The sequence below is a fragment of the Cololabis saira genome, chromosome 19 (genome assembly GCF_033807715.1).
Source record: "Cololabis saira isolate AMF1-May2022 chromosome 19, fColSai1.1, whole genome shotgun sequence".
Taxonomy (NCBI): Eukaryota; Metazoa; Chordata; class Actinopteri; order Beloniformes; family Belonidae; genus Cololabis; species Cololabis saira.
In genome coordinates this window covers 11,459,322-11,484,414 of record NC_084605.1, presented here as the reverse complement: position 1 = coordinate 11,484,414, position 25,093 = coordinate 11,459,322, and the positions used below count along the sequence as shown (strand labels likewise).

At 41.2% G+C, this 25,093-nt stretch overlaps 2 protein-coding genes across 2 annotated transcripts in view; both read left to right on the top strand.

The window, feature by feature from the left end:
* The first annotated feature begins 1,549 nt into the window (after window positions 1-1,549).
* LOC133419390 (carbonic anhydrase 4-like) lies at window positions 1,550-13,364 on the top strand. The gene is made up of 17 exons (XM_061708547.1): window positions 1,550-1,639; window positions 1,858-1,912; window positions 3,306-3,332; window positions 3,427-3,603; window positions 3,683-3,840; window positions 3,930-4,019; window positions 4,852-4,927; window positions 5,506-5,675; window positions 6,975-7,077; window positions 7,920-7,949; window positions 8,028-8,204; window positions 8,372-8,526; window positions 9,953-10,042; window positions 10,589-10,639; window positions 10,748-10,829; window positions 10,932-11,095; window positions 12,708-13,364. The coding sequence occupies exons 1-17, from the start codon at window positions 1,622-1,624 to the stop codon at window positions 12,864-12,866; spliced, it is 1,782 nt and encodes a 593-aa protein (XP_061564531.1). The 5' UTR covers window positions 1,550-1,621; the 3' UTR covers window positions 12,867-13,364.
* An 11,485-nt stretch (window positions 13,365-24,849) lies between these two features.
* ca15b (carbonic anhydrase XVb) overlaps window positions 24,850-25,093 on the top strand; it is a 3,191-nt gene continuing 2,947 nt past the window's right edge. Inside the window, exon 1 of the mRNA XM_061708627.1 lies at window positions 24,850-24,924. The gene's annotated coding sequence lies outside the window, so the exon portion shown is untranslated. The remainder of the gene's footprint in view (window positions 24,925-25,093) is intronic.

The following is a 25,093-nucleotide window of genomic DNA, read 5'->3' as shown; positions in this document are numbered from 1 at the left end:
TGTTCAGCTTGTAAGTGTTAGGTGAACCATGGCCATCTTTGTTATCACTGTAACAAGACAGTATTTACTTGTGAGTGCTTAACTGCTGTTCTTTTCACATTGTTATTCTTTTTTGTGTTTTTTTTGTATGTCTTTCTTCTGGGAAAAACGAGACCCTGGATAGGCATCTTTAGGTACTTGAACAAAGGTTTACCTTATCTTCTCTTTAATTGTTGTCTTTTACATGTACATAAATCAAATCAAATCAAATCAAATCAAATCAAAGGTTTACCTATCTGCAGTGGTGGACAGTAACGGAGTAAATTTACTTGAGTACTGTACTTAAGTACATATCCAGAGGATTTGTACTTTACTTGAGTATTAGATTTCTTTGGTACTTATTACTCTTACTTGAATACATTTCCAAGACAAATATTTTTACTTTTACTCGAGTAAATTTCTAGGAAGGCTGAAAAGTACTCGTTACTTTCAGGTCTGCTCTTTTTTCTTCTTCCCTAAAATCCTATTGGACACAAGCTGTTTTTGTCAAAGGAGGAGACCTGTCACAGTGCACGCTCTCCACTGGGATGTACGTAAAGCGGAAATACGTCAAGCCTCTGAATGGCTGAATGGGGAGACAGTTTGTTATGCTCTATATTGCTATATTGTACTGGTACATGTCCTTCCTGTAAAGTTAAGTTACTTCAACATTGAGTTATTGAAACCAGAGATGTAGTTTTTTGTAAAGCAGTGGTCTTTGAGGGGGATCCAGACTTAGTGGGATGCTGCAGGTTCATTTGGTTTCAGTTCATGATTGTTAATAAACTCTGCATCATCTGCTGTCCTCTTATGATCCCATTCATTTGATTTGTTTTTGGTGTTTCTGCAGGTTTTATATAACATTGTGGTTCTAAAAGCAGCACATCAGTGCAGCTGGTTTCAAAGAGTTAATTCTCAGAAACAAGAGTTATAAGATCCTTAAATTAATTTAGAAAAAATATAGTAATTTACTGATGTGGAAAATAAGAAATTTACTCTTACTCTTACTCTTACTTTTACTTAAAGTAAATTTAAAAGCATTTACTTTTGGATACTTAAGTACCTTTAAAAGCAAGTACTTTTCTACTCTTACTCGAGTAATATTTTGACTGAGCTACTTTTACTTGTAACGGAGTAAATTTTGACCAGTAGTATTTGTACTCTTACTCAAGTACTGGGGTCGAGTACTCTGTCCACCTCTGCCTATCTGAGGACTGATTCCAGCAAAATGATGGCATCACAAGTGAAAGATGCAGTTGGTATGATATCTAATGGCTCAGAACAACGGCATGTTGATGGGCGTCATGGCTGGACCGTTACATTCACAGCATGTCCTCTACCACGGACACATTTGTAAATAACACTAGACGATTAGCTTTTGGAAGACACCTCTATTTAGAGCCCACTTTTCAGTGTCTCTTCCATGCTGGTTTTGTTGTCTATACACAAATGGAGCTCCTCCCAGTGCATCTTCTTCCAAGTGTATAAAGCTACCTTGAATCATTCTGGGATGCTTTTAAAAAAAATCTTTTCCCCCCAAAACTCATATTCACGCTCGACGCCTTGGGGACTTGAGGCCTGGACAGAAAGGTTAGTGAAACAGATGTATCGTGGGTCCAGGGTAAGAACTTCCATGTTATTGATAAAACTTCTGATAAAATGTCTTCAAAAAGAGCTTCGTCATTACGTAGAGAAGCAAGATTTAATGGAGAATGCTTAGTTTTTCTCAAACTTTTGCTTTTTAATGTTAAACTAAAGTAAAGATAGACTTTTGGTGTGCCGCATGTCAAATTAAGCCCAGAGTTTGGCTTGATGACTGATTTTCTTCTCTACTTTAAGATGTATCTCGTCTCCTTAGTTCTGTGCCTGGCTTTGAGTGCTTTGGTAAGATGCAGTAAGTAATGTTTTTTTATTTTAATTTTTATATTGTTGAGCTCCATTTGTATTTGGCTCTAACTGGTGGAGGATAAAGACATGCTCAGGATACAAAACCTTTTTTCTTTGTCTGTGGATTCATATTTCAGAGTATAAGTGTTTCTTTTTGTTTTTGTTTTTTGCAACGTTAGTGTTGGAATTATTGTAAATAAGTAGTAAGTTATCATGCTCGCTATTAACAGAACGTATGATAATTTGCTTACACCTGTGACACACTGATAAAACAATGCTGTATTAAAGGTATTGTGACATCATTTTTAACATGCTTTTAACACTATTAAAAGTCTTGGCCAACATCCCTCAAATGTGTCTAAAAGGGTGTAACAAGAAAAACTTCACTCCAGTACTCCATGCCTGGCTTTTTATGACGGTGTTTTTTTGCGCCGTGAAAAATGCGTCCTTTTCCCCCTTTCCTGTCAATCATTGCGCCGCTCCTCCTCCAAACCTCCTCCAACCAACTGCTACAAACTTCTGCCGTCTCCACACACATGCACGCACAGCGAACCACAAACACCCACACACACAGCCCAGACAGGGTGACTACAGCCCGGGGATGAAGTCCGTGACCAGAGGACCGTAGCTCCCCGCAAGCATTACCCTCACAGCGGCGTCGGAGAGTTAAGCCGGGAGCGACAGGCGAAGCATGCGCGGAAAAGCAGCAGGGCGAAGCAGTCCACCGCAAACAATCATAAAAATAAAGGCATGCAAGCAGCAGTGTCCCCATATCTTAAGTCCAGTCAGTGGCCGCGGGTCTTTTTAGCAGTTGTCCTTCGGTGATGAAAACAGAAGAGGCTCTAAACAGCTCCGTGTTAAGCCTGATTTATGGTTCCGCGTTAAATCGACGCAGAGCCTACGCCGTAGGGTTCAGCGTACGGTGCGCGTCGCCGCGTAACCCTACGCCGTAGGCTCTGCGTCGGTGTAACGCGGAACCATAAATCAGCCTTTATGGTGCGCTGGAGAGGAGAGGAGGCAGGGAGCTGGGTGGAGGGGGCGGTGATTTAGCGGGTCTATACGTAACGGCCCGCCACCATACCAGATGCGCCGTTTTTGCATAGTTATGCGGAAAATCCCAGAAAGCACACAATACACTGAATGTTAAAAGTTCGTTGTTTTTTGGGTGTAATTGATGTCAAGACACCCAACAAAACACAAAAAATCAAGAAAAATGTGTTTTTCATGTCACAATCCCTTTAAGTGATTAAAAAGTGTTGCACAAGAAGTTTCCTTTTTATCAGCATAAAGCAGAAATCTGCAGAGAAGAGGAAACTTCTTGTTACTAACGAACAAGAACAAGAACAATCTATACCTGTCCACAGTATTCACAGTTCATGTTTGCTATGGTTGTCTTTCAGCAAGTGATTGGTGTTACAAGGGCTGTGGTAAGTAAGGAAAGATGTCCAATATCTGACAAGTTTGGATCAATCTGACTCTCAGTTTAATTTGTGCTATTAAATGCATCTCCATGTTTTGTAGAACACACCCCATCCCACTGGAAAGACATGCATGGAAATGTTTGTGGAGGAACCAAGCAGTCTCCTATTAATATACACACCAGCAGTGTTAAGACTAATTCTGATCTCCACAATTTTACCTTGACCAATTTCACCTCTGAGCAGGCAGTCAAGTCCATCCTATTCAATGGACATGCAGGTAAAAAAAACTAACCATTTATACATCATAATGGAAACCGACTGAACTTGACATGCTTCTTTGTCTTTGGCCTGCATAGTGAAATGTATTTTGAAAGATGGTGAAATTGAAGTGAGTGGAGGTGGTCTCAATGGAACGTACTCTGCTCTTCAGTTTCACTTTCACTGGGGTCAAACAGATTATACGACCCATCCGGGCTCAGAGCACACAGTTGACGGACACAGGTACCCCATGGAGGTACAGCAGTGAGCATCACTTTACTTTTCATAAAATGTGCTCCTTAATCTACCTTGCTTTTTCTCACCATTTAATGAAATCTGTTGCAGATGCACATTGTCACTGTGAAGAAAGGTCTCTCTGTTTCAGAGGCCACGCAGAAACCAGACGGACTTGCTGTTCTTGGGTTTTTCATAAATGTATGTCTGGTGATTTATTTATTTATTCATTCATTCATTTTTGACTGAACATTATGTCACTACAAATTAGCACATACATAATTAGATAACGCACCATTTACATGAAGCAAATTATATTTGGTCACTTCAATGAACATACGGGCATGAAAATCTCTGAAAAATAAATGAAGCGGAGATGTCTAGGGTTTGAAATTTAAATAATATTTTATTGTAGTGCCCAATAAAAAAGTTAAACATAAAATCTTTTTTTTTAAAGCAGTGTAACAAATAATTGCTTACATGTTAGTAATCAGCTTGGAAATATTTTATGATAATATCTAAAAAAAAAAAGTGTCTTTTCTAGACTGAAATGTACTGCCTCATTATTACTTGTGAAGTAAGGTTGTCACTGTCAGTTGGAGATATTTCATGGAGTGGAGGTTAAAAGTTTGAAAAAGTTCCCTCTCCTGTGGACTTTTTCTTTTTGGGTACCTGCATTTGACATAAATCCTATTCAAATGTGTCACATTCATCAGAGCCTGGTAGATAAAGCAAATCTGCCATATTAAGAACATTTTTTTTTGTAGTTCAATTAAGGTTGACATTGTAACTCCAACAGCTTCTGTTAGAAAAAATGTGGTAAACAGTTCCTCAATGAAATCTAGTATCCCTCCTCCATTCATCATGATTCACGGGAAATGACTTATAGATGTTTGCATGGACAGTCATGAGGAAACTTATTCTTGCACAGGTTTCTGATCAACTGCCTCGGGGCAGCTAAGGCAGAACTTGTTTAATAATGAAATTAATGTATCTGTTTGTTTTGTTTTGTCTTAATGTCTCCTCCCTAAAGGCAACTGAGGAATTTGAAGATGCAAAAATGTCGGAACAGTGGACACATCTCACTGATTACCTGCCAGAGATTATAGGTTAGACTTGATCCTTTGTTATCCTGACGTAGCTTTGACTATGTGTGCGCGTGTGTGTGTGTGTGTGTGTGTGTGTGTGTGTGTGTGTGTGTGTGTGTGTGTGTGTGTGTGTGTGTGTGTGTGTGTGTGTGTGTGTGTGTGTGTGTGTGTGTGTGTGTGTGTGTGTGTGTGTGTGTCATATATACGTTTTCAGGAACTATGATTGTGATTACCTGTAAATGCCAACTTCTCTTCCTTCATCATTCATTAATCAAAAAAAGGACCAAGGCCAAGGACAGGTATCAAACATACACCTGCTGCCAGGGATGGGATCAAAGCCAGCATGGTTTAGTAATTACACAGTAAAATTAATGAGGTCATCAGCTCTGTAATACATGTTCTATGAACACAATATGAACTCAATAACCCAGTGTCATAATAATTCCCTTATCTTTAAAAAAAAAAAAAAGATCTTGCATTATTGATGAATGCTCGTTTTTGTTGGCAGGAAGGAAATTATTATTTGTTTCCTTATTGATGTGATCCTCATTACAGTTTTTTTTTTTTTTTCTAATATAATTATCTTGCCTTTTTAACAGCGAAACCCGACGGGGTTCCAGTGACCAAGAACATCTCTATTGAAAAGCTGATTGGTCATGTAAACCTCACAAAGTTTTACAGATACATGGGCTCACTGACCACCCCAAACTGCAACGAGTCGGTCGTGTGGACGGTCTTTCACGAGCCAATCCAAGTCAAGAAAGATCTGGTGAGTTATTTTTCACAACAAGAAGGCTATGGTTCCTGTTTACCCAACGCAGAACAAGACGGTCGGTCACACGTTACCTTACAGCCACAACACAGAATCTTCTCCTCTTTATGAACAAGTGCAAGCTGAGTGACGGCCAGCTTGACAGGATGTTCATTTCACTATCTCCTCAACATCTCTAACGGCTTTACATTATTTTGTTATAGCATACAGCTAAAGCAGTAAATTACATGCGATGAATGACATCTTGCACATATTGTTATTCAAGCAGCCACTGATGCATGCAGGTAAGCCATCTGATACAGTCAGCAACTGATGCTATACTGGTACCTGCTGGTGTCTGGTTCGATTGTTTCGTTACCTGGTCAGGCTTGTTTTATGTTCTGTTGACTGTCTCAACAAGCAAAAATGTTGACCAAACCAATGGTGACCGTGGAAAAACACCCAACAGATAATCGTTTGAATCACATGAATGTTGCCGAATGACAATCTGTCTCTTCATCTCATCTACCTGTCAACCATCAGAGACTTGATTAATGAAGTTGACATTTTTCTCCCCCGTGTCCTTTTCTTGCCTACGTCTCTCAGGTCACAGCAAGATGTGCACAAGTATGTAAAACTGTTAAAGAGCAAGGGGGCAACTATTAAGGAAAACAACTTAATAATGAGAGAAGTTTGCTTGAATAGTCGCATCCTGAGATGTATTTTCATGCAGTTTAAATCGAAAAATGAAAAGGAGCGTGACTAAATCAAAGTCTGTTCACAAGGGTTGAGCGCCTCCGTGTATTTGTAAGAGTTGTTTAAGTCTTTGGCTGGAAGTATGTAAAAGTAGTGAGAAGTCATTTGCATCTGGGTGTGTTTATGATTATAAAAGAAGTAAGGAAACCAGAACTTCCACATGACTTCTGTTTGACACTAATTATCCTTGACACTCTTCCCTCCTGCAGCCAGACACGTGCAGACTGATCTAAAAGATAAGAATGAAAAAGAATCCTTGGTTTCAAAACAGCTTTCATTCTTTTTAGTCATAAATCCTCCGGAGCCAGAACTGTCGAAGAAAACCTTTTAAGCCAAAACTTCTCCCCTGAGATAACGTCAGGATCCAGACAGGTTCGCTTTACAGTGTCACATAATAGTGTTCAATATTGACACTAAAACAGCCTTTGACTCTTCTAGGTTGTGATCCCCCCAACCACACAACATGGGCAGTTAGTCCTACAAGTGCCTGTCGTCACTGTCTTGACCGTAATGTTGCTCCAACTGATTGTAATCAAGGAAATATGTTTTTTCCGTCCTCAGATTCCGAAGTTTCCCTCTCTGACAAACAAACCAGACGTCTATCGACCCTCACAAGACCTTCATGGGCGTCAGGTGTATGCGTCCCCGGCAACTCCTCTACCCAGTGAGTTGGCAAATCATTTAAACACAATTCTGATTAGGCTTTTGGTTATTTCTTTGAAATGCTCATCTTTTGAGGTACAATCCCTGTTACAACCAAAAACGTAATAATGGCCAATAACGTAATAATTTTGGCCATTTCAAATGTAATAAGGCCAATAGTGTAATAATGTGCCAATAATGTAATAAAACCTTTGAGCCAATAACGTAATAACTTTTTGCCGATAATGTAATAAGGCATTACATTATTGGCTGGTTATTACGTTATTGGCCTGGTATTAAAAAATTATTACAAAATTATTACATTATCGGCAAAAAGTTATTACATTATTGACTCAAAAGTTTTATTACATTATTGGCACATTATTACACTATTGGCTTTATTACATTTGAAATGGCCAAAATGATTACGTTATTGGCCGTTATTACGTTTTTGGTTGTAACAATCCCCAAGAAACAAAATATTTGCTTTCCATGCAAGTTTTTATTTATTCTGTTATTTTAGAAATACATAAAGGGTCGATTTGCTACTTACAAGCTTGGAAAGTAATATTTTCTTTTATAAATTTAGCCAGGGACATGCTAGGATAAAAAATGACAAACGTGCTGCCTCTAAACTTACTTCTTTTTCTCTTAGAAATGTTATGTGGGCAGTCATTTTACCCCAGAACATGCTCTAACCGTTTTTATGAAGCAGTTGAAAGAAATCTGTCAAAACTCACTTTTGCCATCAATGCTGTTCACGTTCAAGATGAGAAACATCATGAACATCTTTCAGAACCGTGCATAATTATTCATTTTTTGTCTTTGAGTTGGTACATTAAACATGCCTGTTCCTGTCTTTAGGTCACTCGTGGTGCTATGACGATCACTGCGGTATGTATTAACCAACTTCTAGATCTTTTTTCACTCGAGATTCACATTTGTCTTAAACTTTAACATTTGTGTCTCCAGAGCACAGCCCGTCTCACTGGGTCCTTCTGGCTGACTCCCATTGCGGTGGCCAAAGGCAGTCCCCCATCGACATTGATACACATGACGTTACGTTGAATGAAAGTCTCGGACCCTTCACTTTTACAAAGTTTGATGACAAGCATGCTATCAAGTATATAACCAACACGGGCCACTCAGGTATGGCTTTTTTTCTTTCATACAGCACTCACTGTTGTTGCAGTGGTTCCTGTGGATTATCATCCTGTGGAATCTGCTCCCACCTAAACCTCAACTGAACCTGAATTTCATTGCTGTATTATTTCTATTTTTTCATTTTTGGCCCGGTGTCTTCACCAAACCTCCAGTGAAGTGTGTACTGAAGGACGATTTGGTGGAAGTGTCCGGGGGAGGTTTGGGGCACGTCTACTCCACCCTTCAGTTCCACTTTCATTGGGGTTCTGGATCAGGGGACTCCAAGGGCTCAGAGCACACCATGGATACAAAAAGATACCCAATGGAGGTACTGAAAAAGCACCGTTTTCTGATCACCAACATTTGAATGTGGGGCCCATCTGAGATATAAATGGGCTGATAAATATGATTGTTGGCTTGTTTAATATCGGCCCTATAAGGCCCAATCTCAATACTCCCCCTACTTTTCTTCACTCGCACTTCTTTTCTCCACTCGCACTTCTTTTCTTCCCTAACCCCTAAAAAAGAAGGGGGAGATTTTAGGGCACTTGAGATCTAGGGCACTTGGCCCAGGTGCCTGTCCCATTTCTCCTACTCCCCCTTGTTTTCATCCCTAACCTGATCAGGAAGCTGAGAGCCAAAAGCTGCTTTAATTTCAGCTGTAGCGCTGTTAATATGGCACTTTATTAAGTTTTAATATTTTTTCAGGTATAAAGGTAACCTTAAGATCCGCAACCGGGGCTCAGTTTATCCAAATAACGCCTGTTAAGAAATTTGACCCGATGTTTTCGGAGATGAGAAGAGCCGCCGCCCCCGGGGAGCAGCCTCAGCTCACAGCCCGAGAAGAGACATATCCGCCGGGTCAAGCTGCTGCGTCCCGGGAGAGAACTCTCTCCCAGGACGCAGCTCTGTTGAGAATTACGCTGGCTGAAATAAATCATTTAGGAAGATGTTGGTTTAATAGATGAAATCTAACAGTTGTAGCTACGCCTGTTAAGAAATTTGCTCCGAAATTTAGAGATTTCTGTCTGCCGGCTCCGGAGTTTAGGTCTGCGTTAAATAGACGCAGAGCCTACGGCGTAGCTTACGTAGCTTACGTAACCATATTCCGGCGCGATCTTAGCAAACAACGGACAAAAAAGGGATTATGTACATTCACTGAGTGAATATTATGAAAGTAAAATATTGGTTTGCGCCGAGAAATGTAATCAAAATGCATTTTTATGCAGAAACTAACTCAAAATATTGATTTTATTCCCAAAAAAATAAGAAATGTCCGCCATGTTTTTTTTTTTGATTCAGTCCGCAAATGACGACGAAAAGCATTCTGGGAAATTTTCATACCCCCTCGCTCGCCAAGTCAGCATCTGCAAACCCTCGATTTGAAGGGGCTATTCTCAGCCCCTAGCCCTCGTTATGCCCCCTCCCCCTACGTGAAAAGAGGAATTGGGACACCACTACCTTCACGGGAACGCGCAAGAGTTAGGGATAGTGAAGAAAACGAGGGCGAGGGGGAGTATTGGGACGCAGCCTAAGAATGGCTCACTCGGGTTCAATTATACGGCCAATCCTTTATAAGACACCCATTTTACACTCATGCCCATTCATCACTGCTGACCTGAGTAAAACACACAGAGCCATCAGGGAGGCAATGGATGAGCCGCCATTTTTATCTCAAATTGACCCCACTTACATACACTGGCTGTGAGCTTATGCTCTTTCTCTATAAGTCTTTAACTGTGTCTTTTGTCCAGATGCACATCGTCAACAAGAGGAAGGATTTAACCCTGGCCGAAGCTTTAAAGGTTCACGATGGCCTGGCAGTACTGGGATTCTTCATCGAGGTAACGGTTGCACTATTAGAGGCAAATTTATCAGAACAAAATCTGAAAAAACGTCCTGGAAAACCTAAGAAAAAATGCTTGATCACCATCAGGCTGGCAGGGTGAGGTCATCCAGCTGGTCATGTCTCTTAGTGCAACATATCAGCTTTCATCTTAAGTGAGAAAATGCTGGGATTCTACCTGCCCTCATACATTAGAGATTTTCGTGTACGTGCACAGACAGAAATCTGGATGGTGAATCTCACCTGTGGATGACGTAGAACATGCCATTCTTTCAATTATCTGGTCTGGCTCATAGCATATGTACTTTCGGTTGTGGATTGCTGTATGGACCATTTAACTTAATGAAAATATTTAAATGATTTATCTCTGAAGGAATTACCTTGTACACACTGTGCCAGATACATTTAGGCTAAAATGTAAATAAGTGAGAATGTAAATAAAAATTGTGCTCACCTGTGATTATAAATATAGGTTGCCTTTTTGGTTAAAACAGTTAAGATCACTTTTATCACATGTAGAAATGTCATGATGTCCATTTTTCAGGCTCCACTCTCAAGCAAAAGCGGCTCACACGGTTCAGAGGATCATGCAGCGGTAAGCAGTTTCGTTTTTCTTAGCTGTAGCCATTTATTTGAGCTTTACAATCCAGTGGATTGTGCTCATCAGTCAGACAGTAACTATTCACCGTGTTTGTCTCTGTAGACAAACCCCACCTCAAGTCCATCATCTAACATGGACGCCTGGAAAAAATTCACACAATACCTTTCAGTAGTTGAAAGCATCAGTGAGTGCTCATTCATTTAGGGGAATAGGAAGCAACAATAAAAGCAAAGTTAGAGGAAGGAGGCACAAACACCATTTCTAAAAATGCATTTTTCTCTTACAGACTCAAAAGCTGTCTTCACGGATGAGATCTCAATTGACGATTTGCTCGGAAACGTGAACCGCCGGTCATACTTCCGCTACAATGGGTCTCTTACCACCCCCACATGCAACGAGGCCGTGGTTTGGACGGTCTTTAAAGAGTCTGTTAAGGTGGATCCCTACCTGGTACGTACAATTCACCACCTGCATCCACAGACGCAGTTTTTAAACATGCATTCTTGTCTTCTAGTATCTTTTTTCTTTACAAGAAAAACAAGAATATATGCCTTTGAATGTAATTGAGCATAGTAGTGTTTAATCCCACTAAAAGGCAGCGTTGTCAGACGTGACTAAAATTCCAGTTCTTTTGGTCTTTGTGCCATGTGAACATACTTGCACATCGCTGACGCATCAACGGTTTGACATGAAACTTGAATCTTGTAGTTTTATTTGTAACTCTTTGTTTCTGTGTGAGTATGACATCTAACAGAGGAGCAGTAAAAATAGTAGTGGATCAAGTAACTTAGAAGTTATAAGCAACAAGTGTTTGAGCCCTTTGTTTCTGAACGCTTTGGTCAAATATTTGTTTAAACCGTCACTGAGTGACATGTTAGTATTTTTCTGTAGTTTACTTGTAGTAAACTGTAGTAAACATCATTGTGTATGGGCTCAGATCGCGCTCAAAGTCCATATGGCCAAACAGAGGGATGCTACAGAATCTGTATACAAACCCACACCGGACCTGTTTTTTGGCCCATTTGTAACTCACGTAGAGACCACAGAGCTAGGTGACCCCAATAAAACGAATTAAAAATTACTTCAAATGAAATCAAAACTGATTTTTTTTTTTTTTTACAAGAGACAACTCCTTGGTGTGACTTTAAGTTCAAATTAGGGCTGGGCGATTTTGGAAAAAAATAAAATCCCGATTTTTTTCTCTGAAAACCCGATTTTCGATTTCGATTTCGATTTTTTTGGTAAAACTACAAAAGACAATGGAATAAATTGTTTCAAATATTTTATCTTTATTTTTAAAGAAAAATAGCTAACAAATTTCCCTATTGGGAATGAAGTGCAACTGAAAGATACTGTAAATCCTCATTGAGTTTAGTAAAGTGACAACATTTACAATTTTCTTGACCAAACAAAGATGACTAGACGAGCTCTGTCTGTAATGCAGCCAGCTGCAAAAAAGGAAAAATCGATTTTCCGATTTCCTTTTTTTAACATCGATTGTGATTAATAAATCCGATTTAGATTTAAAATCGATGAATCGCACAGCCCTAGTTCAAATGAAAAAAAAAATGGATTAGTGAAAAAATCTTTACAGTTTTAGCTCCAAAATAAATTCAACCCCCAAATCAAAATTCTGGGCATCAAAACTAGGGCCAAATACATGTACGGCGGTTATCTTTGTTAGTTTTTCTCTGCTTTGATTCATATGCAGTAATCTGTGAAAATCAGTCACAATTTATAACGCTTTTATCAGTGACGATCAGGGCAATGGAAAAACATGTGACTGAGAAAAATGCAGAACGACATGGTTTTTCACAATCTGTGAGCAAAAACGGCGCTACAGCCGTGCTGCGTCAGGGACTTCCTCTTCACTGTTACACCTGTTATGCAAGTAGCATGAATTTAATCAGGTTTCAGCATCATAACTGATCATATTCAGTTTTCGGCTTCAGTGCAGCTTTGATTATCAATAACAGTCATGAGATTTAAACGGAGGTTCATTAAATGAAAAGCTATCTAATCTGAATGATGAATTGATGACCTTTTATCTTATGTCTCCCAGATGTCGACGTTCCCAACACATACAGGTTATCGTGACGTGTTTCGGCCCTCACAGTCTCGTCATTCCAGAGTTATCTTCACCACCAAATCTGCGTCAAGTGTTTCTGGACCCGTCATGTTTTATCAGCTGCTCGCGTGTCTCTGTGCCCTTTTAAGATGATTTTAACTCTGAACTACTGTGAAAAATATTTATTGCACTATTTATCCATCTTCAAATGCTAGCAAAATACTTGTAAAGTGGTGTTTCTTCTTCAGTGATCCTGGCACTCTTGTCATGAAATTATCATTAAGTTGATCACGTACCTTCTGAAAACGCTAACCGTGAATGTTGATGACAAATAATAATAAAACATGACTTTGAACTTGTGTGGAGCGTGGAAATGGGAGTAGTATTTCTAGAGTGGTTTTTTACCATATTAAGCAAACAATATGCAATTTATGTTCATGTTTTGTTATTTTGTTTGTACAATACATGAAATGAAGATATGTCAGACAAAAATAAAATACTGTAAATATTATTCAGACCTTAGTGATGTGGGAAGAGCATCTTTTGTTCTGTAATATGGTATCAGGCTCAAATACATGTCTGTTGTTCTGACTTTGTATCTATAATCTTATTTTATTTGTAAAAAATAAATATGGCAATGTGCAATTTTAATAGCTTATATTTTTTCTGACGGTCGGTCATTCTGGGGTCCGAAAACCTTCAATCAGTCGAAGATATATTTGCTCTAGCAATGTGTAATGTATTCTTGTAGCCTCTGAAAAGTTACATAATTGTGTTAATATGGCCTAAATTAAATGCTTAAAACACAGGTGTAACAACTGTCCATATTTGTAACGTTATTGTGTGAAATATCACATATATTGCATTATACAGAAGCCAGAGAACATCAAAACACAAAATCATTATCCCGCTCGCCAACGCAGGAGAGTTAGAAAAATAAAACATGCATTTAAACTGACAGCGTGTGAAAAATGTTCAAGTAGTCCCATCTACTCAAATGAAAGGCTATTTCAACTCACTGGTGGTTAAGTACGGTAATCAACACGTTTTGGGAGTCACTCAAATCACTTGGATGTGACTTTGATTGACGGCCCACAACCAGTTCAACATGTTTGCTTTTGCTCAAACTTTTTTGAAGAGAGTTGGCACAGTAAAACTCATATAAACCTTGTACCTTTGATGCCAGAGTTCTAGCTAATCGAAAAGTAATTGGGGGTGTAAAAAGTGCTAACAAAAATCACTGAAGAATACATGAAAGTGACAATATTTCTACTGAACAGTCAGCCCGGAGTCTCTTGGATTCTGGATAACTGTGTTGTCTGAGCAGCCGCCTCTATGTGTGGCGGCTACAGTCCATGTGCAGCTGGTTCTGGCTCAACTCCAGACTTGTATCTTTGTTTATCCAGGGACACTTTGAAATTTGATGTCCAGGGGATTGATCTACCCACACCATCATATAATACGTACTAGTGAAGACATGCTTAATTCTTATATTTCTGTGAGATCAGGTTGTTGGCTGTTGGCTTCATCGAACCGGGACCTTCAATTCAATTCAATTTTAATTCAATTTTATTTATATAGCGTCTAATACAACAGAGTTGTCTCTAGACGCTTTACAGAGACCCATACCCAGAACATGACCCCCGAGCAGATATTACATAAACAATGGCGGGTAAAAAACTCCCCTAGTGGGAGAAAAACCTTAAGCCAAACAGTGGCAAGGAAAAACTCCCCTTTAGGAGGGAAGAAACCTTGAGCAGGACCAGGCTCATCAGGGGGGACCCTCCTGCCGAGGGCCAGACTGGTGGGTCAGGGACGGCAACAGCACAGCAGGCAGGTGGAAGCAGCAACGGGATGACCGGGGGTGGGGACCGCAGGCCAGCACACAGCTCCCGAAGCTCCGGCCCAATCAGCAAGTCCCAGGTTGGGGTGCAGGGTCAGGAAAAGACTTGTGCTCCGTAATGCAAGCTACAAGCCACCCATGGCCACCTGCAGGACAAAAGAGAGAAAAGGGAGGAGAAGGGGGGGGCAGCAACGGGATGACCAGGGGTGGGGACCGCAGGCCAGCACACAGCTCCCGAAGCTCCGGCCCAATCAGCAAGTCCCAGGTTGGGGTGCAGGGTCAGGGAAAGACTTGTGCTCCGTAATGCAAGCTACAAGCCACCCACGACCACCTGCAGGTTCCGGTGTCCGGCAAAGGATGCTGCAACATGGACAAAAGAGAGAAAAGGGAGGAGAAGGGGGGGCCAGCACAAGAAACTACAGGAGCGACTCTGACACACTAAAGTTTACACTACCTAGAGATTTACCAACACCAGCTAGAGGTTTACTAAACACTAACTATAGGCTTTACTAAACAGAAAGGTTTTAAGTTTAGTTTTAAAGGTGGAGGTGGTGTCAGCCTCCTTAACCCAGATTGGAAGTTGGTTCCAAAGTAATGGTGCCTGATAGCAGAACGCCCGCCCTCCAAATCTACATTTAGATACTCTAGGAACTACGAGTAAACCTGCACTCTGAGAACGGAGAGCTCTGACAGGAACATAAGGCACTATCAGGTCTTGCAAATAATGCGGAGCTAAGCCGTTTTGGGCTTTATACGCAAGTAATAAAATTTTAAATTGGATTCTGAATTTTACGGGTAACCAATGGAGCGACGCTAACACTGGAGAGACGTGGTCTCTCCTGCTAATTCCTGTCAGTACTCGTGCTGCTGCATTTTGGATCAGCTGGAGCCTATTCAGCAAATTACTTGGACATCCTGCTAACAACACATTACAGTAATCTAGTCTAGAAGATACAAACGCATGAACTAGTTTTTCTGCATCACTCTGTGAGAGGATTTTCCTAATCTTTGCAATATTACGGAGATGGAAAAAGGCTATTTTACAAACCTGATTGACATATGGTTTAAACGACAAATCCTGATCGAAAATAACACCAAGATTTCTCACAGTTGCACTGGAAGCCATCGCAACACCATCTAATCCCTTCCTAAGATGCTCTGGACCAAGAATGATAACCTCTGTTTTATCTGAATTTAGAAGCAGGAAATTTCTGGACATCCAGTCCTTGATGTCCCTAAGACATGCCTGAAGTTTAACTAACGGTTCTGTTTCATCCGGCTTCATAGACAAATAGAGCTGCGTATCATCAGCATAACAATGAAAGTGTATGCCGTGATTCTGGATTATACTTCCCAACGGCTGCATGTATAAACTGAACAAGATTGGCCCTAGCACTGAACCCTGCGGAACACCATAACAGACCCTTGACTGTTCTGAAGAAACCTCATGTACATGAACAAACTGGAACCTGTCAGATAGGTATGATTTAAACCAACATAGAGCTGTCCCTTTAATCCCAACAACATGCTCTAACCTGTGCAGTAAAATGCCATGATCTATAGTGTCAAAAGCAGCACTGAGGTCCAGTAGAACCAGTATGGACACTAATCCCTTATCTGAGGCCATAAGGAGGTCATTCGTGACTCGAACAAGTGCTGTCTCTGTGCTATGATGCATTCTGAACCCTGACTGAAAGACTTCAAACAGATCATTTCTATACAAATAGTCACATAACTGGCTTGAAACTGCCTTTTCCAGAATTTTAGACACAAATGGAAGGTTGGAAATTGGTCTATAGTTAGCTAAGGTGTCTGGGTCAAGAGAAGGTTTTTTAAGTAAAGGTTTAATTACTGCGACTTTGAAAACCTGTGGTACATATCCTAAACTTAGGGATAGGTTAATTTGGTCCAGTATTGTCGTACCAATAAGAGAAAAAACATGTTTGAATAGACGAGTCGGGATGGGGTCTAACATACATGTGGTTGACTTAGCTCTATTAACGAGTGAAGTCAGCTCAGGGAGGTCTATAGGATCAAAACAGTCTAGAGACAAGTCAGAGCCTAGGGAAGTCGCTAAAGCTGAAGAAACACCTACAACCGGCTGGTTGATTTCTTCTCTAATTCTCGCGATTTTACTGTTGAAGAAGCCCATAAAGTCCTCACTACTGAGAGCTGCAGGAATGCACGGCTCAACAGAGTTGTGACTCTTTGTCAGCCTGGCTACAGTGCTGAACAGAAAACGTGGGTTACTTTTGTTATCCTCTATCAGCGTTGAATAATAAGCTGTTCTGGCTTTGCGAATGGCTTTTTTATATACTATTAGAATATCTTTCCATTCACGATGAGAGTCTACAGACCTACAAGAGTACCACTTCCTTTCCATTTTACGCACGTTTTGTTTCAACATGCGGATATCTGAATTATACCAGGGAGTTAAGCTCCTGTGGCTAGAAACCCTCCTTTTCAAAGGAGCAACTTCATCTAAAGCTGAATGCAACAAATCAGCAGTGTTACTAGCAAGGAAATCAACATCTGCAGAGGTAGAACCCAGGTCACTGGCCTCGACTACATCACTATTTCGCACTGTCGTAAGATAAGCAATGGCCTCCCTAAATTTAACAATAACTTCATCAGACAAACATCTGCTAAAATAATACCTCCTATTTTGCACTTCAACATCAACAAAATTAAATTCAAACGTTATTAAGTAATGGTCGGATAAAAGGGAGTTTACAGGTGACACCAACAGACCATCAGTTTCAACACCGTAGGTGAGAACGAGATCGAGAGTATGATTAAAACAGTGCGTCGGTTTATCCACTTTTTGTGAGATACCCATTGATTCTAGAAGAGAATCGAAGGCTAATTTAAGATTATCGCTTTCAACATCCATATGAATGTTAAAATCACCCACTATGATGAATTTATCTGTGCTGATCAATAATCCAGAAAGGAAATCTGAAAATTCAGACAAAAACTCCAGATACGCACCAGCAGGGGGCCGGTACACTACCACTAACACAACTGGCTTCTCTGATTTCCGGCTCGGAAATTTCAGACCAAGCATGAGGCTTTCAAATGTATTATAGTTGCACTTGGGTTCAATTTTTGTTTGGAGACCGGAGTTATAAATTGCTGCGACTCCTCCGCCTCGGCCCGTGCTTCTAGGAATGTGATGATTAAAGTAGCCGGGCGGAGTTGATTCATTCAAACTAACATACTCTTCCTCCTGTAACCATGTTTCTGTTAAGCAGAAAATATCACTCCTGCTCTCTGTAATTATATCATTTACTAACAGAGACTTAGAGCTTAATGATCGTATATTTAGTAGTCCGCATCTAATTTTTCGGTCTGTAATTGGTACCAAATGTGCATTGGTTTTAATTTTTACAAGGTTATCTTGGTTAACGCCTCTATAACGCTGCACCTGGTGAACTTTTGTAGGGCGGGGAACTGCAACCACTTCTATTTTGCTAGGCACCTGGCCAGAGTCGCCAATATCATGTAATCCTACAGTTTTAGAGTCGCTAATTACATAATGCAATCCTACAGTTTTGTTGGCAGGCGTTGGTCCTTGAGAAGCAACAGATGTGTCGCTGAGCCCTTTAAGACTACCCTTCCTCCGAACCGTCACCCAGCTGCCCTGCCTGGCCGGCTGCCGGGGAGCTGCAGGGGAGCGGTTACGCTCAGCTGCTACGGGCCGGTCCGCAGAGGATTCTATCGGACTATGGTCTAGTTGGCCAAACCGGACCTCTAACTGACTAAGCCTCGCCTCCAGCCCTGTTAAACTACAGCTCTGCATCCTGGCCTGGACCCTGCATTGTCAGGGGGAGTGTCTAATAACATTGGCCAGATTTCTAGACATAAGAGCTGCACCATCCCGGGTGGGATGAATGCCGTCCCTTCTAATCAGACCGGGCTTTCCCCAGAATGTCTCCCAGTTGTCAATAAAGTCCACGTCGTTTTCTGAACACCACTGAGACAACCAGCGGCGGAGCGAGAGCATGCGACTAAACATGTCATCGCTGGTCAGATTGGGGAGGGGGCCAGAAAAACCTACGGAGTCTGACATGGTTTTGGCGAAGTTACACACCGAGACAATATTCATTCTGGTTACTTCCGACTGGCGAAGACGGGAGTCATTAGCTCCGACATTGATGATAACTTTACCATATTTACGATTACCCTTTGCCAGTAGCTTCAAATTTGCTTCTATGTCGCCCGCTCTGGCCCCCGGGATGCACCTAACTAAGGTCTCTGGAGTCGGCTTCACATGTCTGACTATGGAGTCTCCAATCACCAGGGTCGGTTTCTCAACAGATGTGTCGCTAAGTGGGGAAAATCTGTTAGACACATGAAGCGGGTGGTGGTGTTCCGTGAGCCCTTTAAGACTAGTCTTCCTCCGAACCGTCACCCAGCTGCCCTGCCTGGCCGGCTGCTCGGGAGCTGCAGGGGAGCGGTTACGCTCAGCTGCTACGGGCCGGTCCGCCGCTAGCTTAGCCTGGTTAGCTGAGGAGGCTCTCGGACTATGGTTTAGTTGGCCGAACCGGACCTCTAACTGACTGAGCCTCGCCTCCAGCCCTGCAAATAAACTACACTTTAAGCACTTACCGTCTTCACTAAAGGAGGCAGAGGAATAACTAAACATTTCACACACTGAGCAGGAAAGAGGTGAAGCGGTGGGAGCCGGAGCGGCCATGCTAAGATGCTAACGGAGGCTAACGGACAGAAAATGTATCGGTGATTGGTGACAGTGAAAGTTACGGAAGAGAAAATGAGCGAGTGTTGAAATAAAGACAGTAATGTACCAGATATTCAGCCTGTGCAGGGAATCAGATGAGAATCAGCACCTCCAAAACCAAGGCCATGGTTCTCCATCAGGAAAGGGTGGCGTGTCTTCTCCGGGTGGGTGGAGAAGTCCTGCTTCAAGTGGAGGAGTTCAAACATCTCAGGGTATTGTCAACAAGTGAGGGAAAGATGGAGTGTGAGATTGACAGACGGATCGGTGCAGCGTCCGCAGTAATGCGGTCGATGTACTGGACCGTCGTGGTGAAGAGGGAGCTGAGTCGAAAGGCGAAGCTCTCGATTTACCGGTCAATCTACGCACCTACCCTCACCTATGGTCACGAACTTTGGGTAGTGACCGAAAGAACAAGATCGCGGATACAAGCGGCCGAGATGAGTTTCCTCCAGGGTGGCTGGACGCTCCCTTAGAGATAGGGTGAGGAGTTCGGTCACCCGGGAGGAGCTCGGAGTCAAGCCGCTGCTCCTTCACATTGAGAGGAGTCAGCTGAGGTGGCTTGGGCATCTGTACCGGATCCTCCTGGACGCCTCCATAGGGAGGTGTTCCAGGCATGTCCCTCCTCCCTACGGAGGTGTTCCAGGCATGTCCCTCCTCCCTAGGGAGGTGTTCCAGGGATGTCCCTCCTCCCTAGGGAGGTGTTCCAGGCATGTCCCTCCGGGAGGAGACCCCGGGGAAGACCCAGGACACGCTGGAGAGACTATGTCTCTCGGCTGGCCTGGGAACTCCTCGGACTCCCCTCGGAAGAGCTGGAGGAAGAGCTGGAGGAAGTGTCTGGGGTGAAGGAAGTCTGGGCATCCCTGCTGAGGCTGCTGCCCCCGCGACCCGGGAACGGACAAGCGGAAGAAAATGGATGGATGAATCAATGGATGGATCAGGTTGTTAAATAAACAGCCGGGTCTTACGATAAACTTTAAAATTACAGTAATTTAAGGTGATTTTATTTGTGTAAAGGGACAGAAAATAAGCAGATCATATCTGCTTATTTTACCTGCCATTGTTTATTTAATAATTGCACATATGTCGTGCTCTGGGTCTCCGGAAGGCACCTAGAGACAATCTGTAATAGAAGCTATGTAAATAAAATGAAATTGAATTAAATCATCTTTTCTTTAATCAAAAAACTGTAAAAAAAAAAATCCAATTTGAAATGTCAAATGAAATGGACGATAGATGGTTACGATGACAAATAAACTTCCAAGTTTTGTCTTGGAGATCTGACTTCTTTATATAAGAAAATGTCTGCTCAGTCTCCTTAATATTCATGGGGGACGAAAAAAACAGTCTTTGAACACACATTCACCTTACTTTGAACATAGTTCTACACCTGCTGAAATTATATTTGATTAAACTGATGACAGCACTTTCTGATGCAGATCCCACATCATGAAAATCAAGATGATCTTGAGATCTTTCTGCAGGATATACAGTGCCACCGTCATGTGAGATTTTCCTCTGCCAACAAGGATGACTCATTCTAGATAGAAACCCATATCTGGTGTAGATAAGGAAAACAGATTTTACGTCATCTCTTTCTTTGGCAACTGCAGGTCAACCTACCCGCAATTCAAGATAATTAATTCGTGCTGATTATCAACTACAGTAGCTGAACTACACCTAGTAAATAATAAAGGTGTTTTCTTAATAAAACAACAGGCTCCCATTAGCAAAATAAAAAACTAATAACTGACCCTCAGCCAGTGAAGCCGATTCCAGAGCTGGACCAACACACTCCAAACCAAATTGCGGGAATATTGTGGGAGTCAGAGCTCCCAAGCAAGCTGGGACTCCTTCCTTCCTTGTAAAGTGATGTTCAATGTCCCTGCAGCTCCAGCCGTCAGGGACTGGACCACCAAGACTTCCGCTTCAAATCCAACGTCCACGGCACCTCCAGCAGCTCTTCGGTTCCATGAAACTCCCTCGCTGAACCCTGTTGGAACTAACCAGCTTTATTTCTGTTTGCAAAAATTATAAACATTTAAGCTTTCTTAGTCATCATTTGACAAGTCTATGCATGTGGCGTCAATTCAGTGGAAGCTAAGGTATGGCAAGGTTAAGAGTCACAGAACTTAACTACAGTATCAATCAACATGCCTGGCAAATACTCATCACAGAAGTCTGCTATGTAGCTTATCTGTGTGGTCAAGAAAATGTGAACTTTTTCAAATGCAGTCTCACTCACATCCTGCTAACATAACTACGAACACTACACTTTAACAACGTGTTGATCAATTCAGTCACTGCGCCTTTACGCAATAGGCATCCGTTTTCTGCACCACGGAGCGGCAGTTAGAGTTAGAGAGCAGAAAAGGCGTATCTGACAAACGCAATTTGACTCATTCTATTCACTTCATTCACTATGTCAGTGCAACAATATCACGTGGACATGGAGTGACTAACAGCCTCTCCCGCTTTCGCTACCTGGTCCTTCTCCCTCTGCTGCCGGGGCAACATTGGACCCATCACTTGCCTTCTTTTTTTGAAAAAAAATTGTGAGTTTGCCTGCTTCCTTTTCATTTTTGTAAGTTAGTAACACTGCAAAGCGCGCTAAAAACGAGATTGACCTAGTGACCACTGTCGTCAGGGATGCTGGGATGTATCACATTTCAAGATATTTACATTTTCCCCTGAAGCCAAGGTGTGGCAGCTACCATACCTTGCCATACCCAATTGTGAGTATCTTATCTAAGATCTTATCTAAGATAATATCTTAGATCTTATCTAAGTGCATGACCTGCACTAAGTGTCAATGTTTGACATTCCCCCCAGCTTTCAGTTGTGTTTTGCCCCGCCTGTGTCCCATCTGCCCTGATTGTGTCTGCACCTGTGTCTCCTTATCCCCTCAGTATATCTGGTCTTGCCATTCCCTTGTTCCCTGTCGGACCGTACTGTTCTTCCCTCCATGTGCTCCTGATTTTTGATCCCTGTTTCTTCGTTTCTGTTTTGGAACCTGCTCAGCAGCGCTTTGATTTTTGTTGGAATAAATCCTTTTTGTTTTTTGAGAACTCCTGCCTCCGGCCTCCCTCTCTCTTCTGCGTTTGGGTCCACACCTTACACCCAGACGTGACACTAAGATAATTATCTTTCCATGAAAGGCATGACAAAAGAATAAGCACAAACAGGAAAGTTTACAAAAGATACTTTCAGTTTATAGAATGAAGCCATAAATACAACATATGTGCTAAAACTAAGAAAAACAAACAAACAGACCAAATACACCAGAGGCAGCTAAATAATTAAAAAAACGAGTTTAGTAAGATGTTTTGTTCATTAAAAAAAAGAAAAAAACACACCAACATGGCAGGTAAAATAAGGATGTGTGATATAACAATGACATCTGGAAGGTGTGCAGTCAAGTGAAGTCATGGGCTTCATACTGACACCAACTATGATCAGATGATGACGTAAACATAAGGAATTTATTTAACAATGGGTTATACTCTGCAGCCAACTGCTGTGAAATGTAAGGTAAAGAAAAATATTAGAGAACAAGAAAAGACATGTAAAATGAATAAGGAAATAAAAAAAATATACTGCTACTCCCTAAACCAAACAAAGAACATAGAGCAGAAAACAAAGAGAAGGAAGCAGCAGAAGGCGTCTTGTTTGGATAGTCACTATAATTGACTAAGTGTTGGTAGCATCACAAAGTCTGACAGCTCATTTAGTCTGCTGCCAACAAAGTGAGTTTCCCCACTGAGGGAGAAAATAAAGGATTAACTTATTTTATCTTATCTTAGTCATATAAGACCTGTCAAACCTGCTGAATGTCTGTAAGAATTCCTGAACAAAGCCACTATGTGTCGCTGGTATAGTCGTCATCAAAAATAAACAGTTCTGAGGAAGAATAAAGATGTCATAAGTGTAGCAGAAATATGATAGGGCCTCCACCCTATTGTTTCATCTATTTGTCTGTGACCTTTTTACTACATTACAGCACATTTAGCAGACGCGGTTATTCAAAGCGAGTTCCAACACAAGAATACAATCAAGCCACAGTAGCATAGTCAAAATGTTGGTGCAGATATAAACATAGGACGACAATCATGTTCAGTGTAGGAAGTTGAAGAGAGAGATCCTAGTTCACGACACAATGTGTTCTGGGAAGAGGAAAGTTTTCAAGAGCTTTTGAACATGGAGGGACGACTCTGCTTTAGCTACTGGTGTCTTGTTCCAGCATCGAGGAATGACGTGGGAGAACGATCTCACCTGTGATCATCTTAAGGACAGTTGGGGTTCTTCTGATGAGCGCAGCGGGAAGGGATGTAAGCATTTATGATGTAGTTCGTATAAATGCTATTTTACATTGACATAATCACATGAACTTTTGAATGTTTCAGAAGCTTTATTATTTCTTGTGAGAAAAGTTGTCATGTCCTAAAAGTGCTGAACAGTTTGGATACTTTCCTGCAATAGCCCACATGTGTATACCGGTCTAAAGTCTGTTCATTAGGTACTCGATGGAAACAGAATTTATGTTTGAGACAGAAGAGCTCAAGTGGAACGTTTCTCTCGTATTAAGGTTTGTGTCATTTGTATCAATTTCCCAGCATGTACGTTATGAGGTTCAAATTTTCCAAACAAATTCTCAAAAAATTTAGTTAAATTGAAATATGTTTGCAAAAAAAGGGGGGGGGGGTGCAAAAAGGACCATTTGTACAAGAATCTCTCTTGACTACTGCAAGTTAATGTCAATAGTTGCAAAAGGGGAGATCTAATAAATCTAATAAACCTAAATTGTTTTAACTCTTGGTGTTTCTTCAATGCAATGTGAGAGTTCACAAGATAAGTCATGACTTCTAACACATGAATTGAATTGGAAGGCGTTTTATGCCCATTTTGAACAATGTACAAGGTTAACTTCGAATAAATGGAAAAATCCTTTAATTCTTTTGTAGTGGCATCGTCTGGACGTCAAAAAATAGCCACAAAAAACGAGCTGTAGGCACAGTAATTTCAGTCTGACGCGAATGACAGGAGATGTAATCCAGTTTAGAAACCTTTACTGAACAAAAAAGGTTTACATTACAATGTGACGAACTCACTCGCCAAATTAAAGGGAGGTTATGTAAGCAACGTTCAATATACAATAATTTGCTTTGTATATCTTAAACATGACTATACATTATGAACCATGAATTTTAAATCAAAAATAAAATAATATTCTCACATTATGGCTCTTACATGTTTTATTTTAAAACAGGGATGAGCTGTATGGAGAAATACATCTTAAAAGTGACCTACATATGAACTGAGACACTTCTTCACTTCATCTTTTGACTGATAAGCTTGATTTATACTTCCTCTTATTACTCATGGAGATTCTGGTAAATCTCTCTCTCTCTCTCTCTCTCTCACACACACACACACACACACACACACACACACACACACACACACACACACACACACACACACACACACACACACACACACACACACACACACACACACACACTGAGTTCCAGCAGGGTGGGTTGAGCATCTCTCACAAGAATATAAAAGGGAGGCAGAACACCTGTGGGTCTTAGAGGGCAGAAAGGACGGAGTTTACCTGTGCTTCAAAGGTAAGGCACCACTTCTCAGGTGGACTTTTATTCACTAACAGCACTACAACTGACTGAAACCGGCTTTATTTCTTTCTTTGACTGATAATTAAATGATAATCTCTTGCTATTTTGGAAAAATGAATATAAGATTTAGGGGTAGGACCTGATAAGTATATACTTCAATCCT